This window comes from Gamsiella multidivaricata, assembly GCF_025024155.1.
Source record: "Gamsiella multidivaricata strain RSA 2152 chromosome Unknown BC939scaffold_183, whole genome shotgun sequence".
In the NCBI taxonomy this organism is placed as follows: Eukaryota; Fungi; Mortierellomycota; class Mortierellomycetes; order Mortierellales; family Mortierellaceae; genus Gamsiella; species Gamsiella multidivaricata.
Window position 1 is genome coordinate 1 of NW_026251891.1, and position 6438 is coordinate 6438.

At 46.8% G+C, this 6438-nt stretch overlaps 2 protein-coding genes across 2 annotated transcripts; both read left to right on the forward strand.

Annotated features, from left to right (window-relative positions):
• Positions 1 to 685: 685 nt before the first annotated feature.
• BC939DRAFT_384181 (uncharacterized protein) lies at positions 686 to 895 on the forward strand (the record flags this gene model as incomplete). The annotated part of the gene is made up of 1 exon (XM_051551785.1): positions 686 to 895. A coding segment is annotated over one exon (210 nt), but the record flags the coding sequence as incomplete, so codon positions are not given.
• A 2777-nt stretch (positions 896 to 3672) lies between these two features.
• Positions 3673 to 4432, forward strand: BC939DRAFT_430616 (uncharacterized protein; the record flags this gene model as incomplete). Its single annotated transcript, XM_051553237.1, has 2 exons — positions 3673 to 4268; positions 4372 to 4432. The coding sequence occupies one exon, from the start codon at positions 3673 to 3675 to the stop codon at positions 4156 to 4158; it is 486 nt and encodes a 161-aa protein (XP_051405826.1). The 3' UTR covers positions 4159 to 4268; positions 4372 to 4432.
• Positions 4433 to 6438: the final 2006 nt, after the last annotated feature.

Sequence of the window (6438 nt, forward strand, 5' to 3'; positions counted from 1 at the left end):
GGGAAGGTGTGATAGTATCCTAGGCTAACCTTCTGCTTAGCCCTCAACCACGCCCCCATCACCGTGCCTTCACCACTGCGCCCCCTGTATATTAGTATAAATACCTCTATCTCTCTGTATAATAAAGATCATCCGTTCTAGCCCTTGTCTCTTGTCCCCTGCCTCTCGTGTTCCTACCTCGTGTCCTCTTGTTCCTGCACTTGTTCCCTCCTTCGTTCTGTTGCTATTACAACATGGATTATTAAGCCTAATGGCGTTAGAGGAGACCGGGATGGCTAATAGAGATACAAGGTGATGCCGGGTGCGAGAGTATGGCGTCTTTATCAAACGCGAAGGCGATGTGGCTGCGAGCAAACCTTAATCTGCCCTGAGACGCGACAGAGCAAAAGATCAAACGTAAATAAGATCTCTTTTTTGCTCTCTCACTTGCACCTTGCCTACGAACTATGGCGCGGTTCGTGACAGTCTTGGCTACGGCTGCCAAATCTACGACGGCACCATGAAAAAGGAACATTACATTGGAATACTCGCCACATCATTGAAGGACACAGTCGAATATTACGGGCTTCAAGCGGGGGGTTTTATTTTCCAGCACGATAATGACTCTAAACACACTGCTCGTGCGACAAGACGCTGTTTGGATGAGCAAGGATACACGCTACTGCCATGGCCTGCACGATCTGCTGATTTAAACCCCATAGAGCATGTGTGGAGGTACATCAAAACTCACATAGGCCTGCGAGAAAGACGACCCACCAGTATCCACGATCTATGGCAAGCAGTTCTCGAGGAATGGGAAAAGGTTCCTGAAGACTTCGTCAGGAAGCTCTACGAGTCGATGCCGGACCGAGTTCAGGCTGTATTGAAGGCGAAAGGTGGCCACAGAAGGTATTAAGAGTGGCAGTGAAAAATGGTTACAATGACATAGCATTACGAAAGCATATATTTCTCCGCAAGGAATAAAGGCACTGCCATCATGTGTACTACATTCTTTAGCCTCGATAGTTGCCTTCGTATTTTATTAGAACGACTCTTCGAATGATATAGTATATCATGAAGTAAAAGCACGAAAACAAAAAAGTGCAATTTATTGTAACCTTTCCTCAAAGTACTGTATATGGTCCTGGCCCGAAGGATAATGAGGCTCGACTCATCGCAGCTCAGCTGGAAATCGAGGAGCTTCGCAGTGCCTTGAAGCGTGAGCGGGAGATAATTTACAAGGATGAAGGCACTCAAGTGGATCGAAAGACAGCAGAGCAGGGGGTTCAAGTTGAAGCGGAGGACGATAGCAGGAAGGAGCAACGTCCTCGCAAGCAGCGTAGAAAGGCCAGGACAGGACTAACATTATACAGTGCCGTTCAAAACTGAGCCAATATTTTGCAAATTTCTACTCTAAGAGCTGATACTCACAAACAAGCGATCGGATTACCTTGGAACTTTGTAGGAATGTTCTTTAGCCATTATCGAAGACGTTGGTAAAAGGTGAAGTCGGTACCATCAACCGTTGTAAAGTTATAGTCGTCGGTAGGGGCCACGTGATTAGCTTAGTTTTGAACCATACCCGTAAAAAAATACTAAACGTAGTGTTATAAATATTTTTACATACACAATGGATCGCTTTCTTTTGCAAATAGCTACACCTTACCACGGTACATCACTCTGCCAAAAATGAGGCCGATCCTTCCACTCAAGGTCAAGGAAGCCATAAGCCTGATGATGGATAATGTTTCAACTCGGGAAACCGCTCGTCGACTTGATATTTCGCAAAGAGCAGCCGCAAGGATCTATTCCGCCAATAAGGAAAAGATGCCGATCAACAAAGGAGGCCGTCCGAGGAAGATTGGCAAGGAAACTATCGAGTTTCTCAAGCTAAACCTGAAGAGAGGAATTTTCCGGAGCGCTGTCGACGCCAAGAATCGAGCAAATGCTATTCTTCCGGAGCCTGTTTCCGTTACGACAGTTCGACGACGTTTGAGGGAAGCTGGATTGGTTGCCAAAAAGAAGGTCAAGAAGTCAAAGCTCACCAGAAAGCACATAAGAGGGCGAATTACTTTCATGCACAAGTACAAGGAGTGGACCGTCGACGACTGGGCTGAAGTGGTGTTCTCCGATGAGTCCAAAATCAACCGGATTTGCTCGGACGGCATGCAATGGGTGTGGGATGATGCACCAGGGGCAGTAACGGGCCAAACTGTGGAAGGTACCGTCAAGTTTGGAGGAGGGAACGTCAAGGTGTGGTCCTGTTTCTCATGGCATGGGCCTGGATATATCGCGATGATTGATGACACTTTGGATTCCCAGCTATATATCCAGATTCTGCAGGAGGATTTGAAGATGTCTGTGGAGGAATGGGGCATGGCACAGGACGAGTTTATCTTCCAGCACGACAACGATCCCAAGCATACCGCCAAGGTCACCAAGCAATACCTTCAGTCCGCCAATCTGACTGAGGAGGACCGACGCTTGCTGTTCTGGCCGGCACAGTCGTCCGACCTCAATCCGATCGAGAATATGTGGGCGTACCTCAAGAAACAGCTGACAAAGTACCGGGAACCACCGAAAAGTTGCAAAGAGCTATGGGAGCATATTTCGAAGGAATGGCACAATATTCCTAAGGAGTACTGCCAAAACCTTATCAGCAGCATGCCCAGACGGCTTCGTGCCCTTCATAAGGCTAAGGGAAAGCACACTAAGTACTGAAAAAGATGAGTTTTTTAATAAAAATGGAAATTTTGTGGGTATGGTTCCAAACTGAGCCAATCACGTGGCCCCTACCGACGACTATAACTTTACAACGGTTGATGGTACCGACTTCACCTTTTACCAACGTCTTCGATAATGGCTAAAGAACATTCCTACAAAGTTCCAAGGTAATCCGATCGCTTGTTTGTGAGTATCAGCTCTTAGAGTAAAAATTTGCAAAACATTGGCTCAGTTTTGAACGGCACTGTAGTCCTCAATTTTGATACAGTAGCCGCCAAAATCCTTCAAATGTTTTTTAATTTTTGTATTTTTTTTCTTTTGCAACAAAAGTGTCTTTAAAAGATTGCTCCATGCTTTATTATGTTTTTTGATGTGGATTATAGCAAACATGACAAAAAAGTCCTGACGTGTCCAGCGCTCTTCGTTGCAGAGAAAACGTGGGTCGAATCACGGTACCTCATTTGAAGGATTTCGCCGCCTTCAGGTCTTCCAACTTTAGTACTTTGTATGTCCACCTCTGGCCTTCAGAACCGCTTCAACTCTTCTTGGCATGGACTTGTAGAGGTTCTGAATTATCTCCAGTGGTATCAGCTCCCACTCCTCCAGCACAACTCCCCATACTTCATGGATGCTGGTTGGTCTCTTCTCTCTGCGGCCGATTTGGACTTTAAGGATGTCCCAGATGTGTTCATTGGGATTCAAGTCTGCAGATTGAGCTGGCCAGGGTAAGACTTCAATATTCTGATCCTCAAGGTAGCGTGTAGTGGCCTCGGCGGTGTGCTTGGGGTCGTTATCATGTTGGAAAATATAGTTGCCTGGTTGGTACTGATAGAACTCAAGGGTATCCTTGAATGTACCATCAAGAATCTGGATGTAGTCCTCCTTTTTCATGGTTCCTTCGTATATCTAGCATCCGTATCCAAGTCCCTGCCATGTTATACAGCCACAAAACATAAGTGATCCGCCTCCATGCTTGACCGTTTGCTGAAGGTGAAATGGCTGCACAGGATCCCCTGGCCGAATCCAGCAGTAGACGATGCCATCCGAGCTCCAAAGGTTGATCTTCGTTTCATCGGAGAAGACAACGCATTTCCAGTCGTCAATAGTCCAGTGTCTGTGTTGCCTTGCCCAGTTCAATCGTGCCTTCCTGTGTTTTGCGCTGAGGAACGGTTTTTTGGTATTTTTTTTGGATTGAAATCCGATCTCTCGAAGGTTGCAAAGGATCGTACGATACGAGATATTGACACCACCATCTCGAACATGCTTATACACCCCTACTCCTGTCTGCAGGAGGCCGAAAGGAGGTTTCTCTTGATCTCATTCTTGTCACGGGTCGAAAGAATCCTAGGCCTTCCTGCCGGCTGCCTTTGTAGTGTGGGTAGACATTTTGTACGGATGTTGGAAACTGTTCCTAGACTGACAGACAGCCTCTTGGAGACATTAGTGACAGAATAGCCTGCTTGAAGAAGGTTGACGACCGAGTTTTCCTTGTCTTGACTGATTTTTTCATTGTTGCGAGAATGGACATACTGTATAACACAAACACATGCCTCGAGTACTTGCAGGTGAGTTCCTTTCACAACATGTTAGAGGTGGATATCTGTGCTTGATGCTAACGTCTGCTCACATACACGATACGCTCTTTGTAATTTATGATTGTGTTTATAGCGTCTCGCAATGGGAAAACCGATGGAGGATCCTCTCTCAGTCACCAACTCTGAGGCCTCGGAAGTATCACTGCGGCTACTTGCGGCATCGCCAGTGGCGACGCGATTGTTAGAAGACGGACTCTTCAGCGGAAGTGAGCAAGGCAAGAATGTGGAAGAAAGAACGATCCCCTTTGGCGACATTGGGCAAACATTTACTCTCGCAAGCCTGGTAATGTTCGAGATAACACATGAATTGTTGTTGCTGCTGCTGCTGTTTTTGTGCTTCTATTCATTCAGTAAATAATACAGCCTTTTATCTTCGCCCTTGTTTATTTCAGGCTGGCGAGCTTGCCAAAAGCAAGGCGGCGTGGTTGTCATACATGGTGCACCTTGGTGGACTGACATTTCGTGTCGGTAAGAAAGCACTACGAATTCTAAACTAGGTGGCTGCAGAGCGATTTGGGAGCGCTATTCTGCACAGGCATCATGCAAGCCTGGAGGATGTGAAGGGCGCGTTTAGGTCACTTACCGAAGACGGAAACATCGACAGAATCATTGGTTTATACGCCCGCGGTATGCAGCAACACGATGTTGGAGCTCATGATTCCAAAAGAAGGAGGAGGACCACTGTAACTCGATGCGTTTCACCCTACTGACTAATACACTGACTCCGGGAATTGAGTAAATGTTTTCTCGGTTTATCATTGGCGCTCCATAATTTTATAACGGAAGGTAGAATGAACTTACGTTTCATTACCAAATTAGCATTACTACGTCTAAGCAGTATAGTGAAGTTTGAAATCATTCTGACATCATTCCAAGGAGAACGCAAGGTATTTGTCTATCTGCTGCATTTACTCAATTTCCGGCCTCTCATTCCAAAATATTTAAATCGTTTACACTTCCCTCGCCTTACCATCTGCATTCTCGCCGTTTCTCACAACCTGTAGCTCCTTCTACCATTTTCTCTCCTACGCAATGAAGAAGCTCAGTTCCATCGTTGAGGGTCTCATCATCGAGAACCTAAAGTCCGGTATGACCACAAGACAGATTGCTCGGAAGCACTCTGTTTCTCAGTCCAAAGTGTCCCAAATTGCGCAAACAGTCAAACAGAGCATTCCTCCAGCCAAAGCCGGCCGTCGAAGCCAGGTATCCCCAACCACTCGACGCGCAATCGTACGACGTATCACAAACGGCGATCTTAAAACGGCCGTTGATGCGCAGAAGCATCTCTCTGAGCAACTGGGCATCAACATCTCTACCAACAGGGTCAGAGAGATCTTCAGGGAGGAGGGACTGACGGCAATGCGAAAGGTCAAGCGCCCCAAACTGACCGCCAATCATCGCAGGGAACGTATGGATTTTGTCCGCATGTATGAGCATTGGACTATCGATGACTGGAAACGGGTTCTATGGACAGATGAAACCAGGATCAACCGATACGGGTCCGATGGGAAGGTCTGGGTTTGGAAGAACACAAAAATCGGCGACCAGGACCGGCTCGTTGACGAGACGCTCAAGTACGGAGGAGGTCATCTTTTTATGTGGGGTTATGCAAACGGTCAAATCAGGTGGAAGTGGATCTAGGGTGGAAAGGAGGCTTTATTCGTATCAATGCTGCTGTCTAGTTCTACGTGTGGATGGGGTTTATATAAACTGGCTGGATAGATAGCAACAGTGTTCTAGAAAGTCGTAGAAAGATGGGCGAAGCGCTGATGACATCATAATGCACTTAACCGAGCATAAACCTGTTGCATCCTTCCCGTTTTGAAAAAAAAGTCTACTTTTTGTTATTGATTTTGAACTCTGCCAAGGCCTCCTTGGCATTGGTGAGTGCTGATCTTGGTTCCCATGTAGCGTCCTCCAGGGGGTATCCCTTCCATTGTACGAGCCACTTTGGTGTCTTACCGAACACCTTATAATCGAGAATGCGTTCCACTTCGTACTCTTCCATGCCATCAATGAGCTCCGGTGGCGGTCGAGGCGGAGTGCGGTCTCCATATTCCGGCGGTGATTCAACATGTAATCGCAATAGATCAGCATTGAAGACGGGGTGCTGACGCATGGAAGGCGGTAGGTCGAGCTT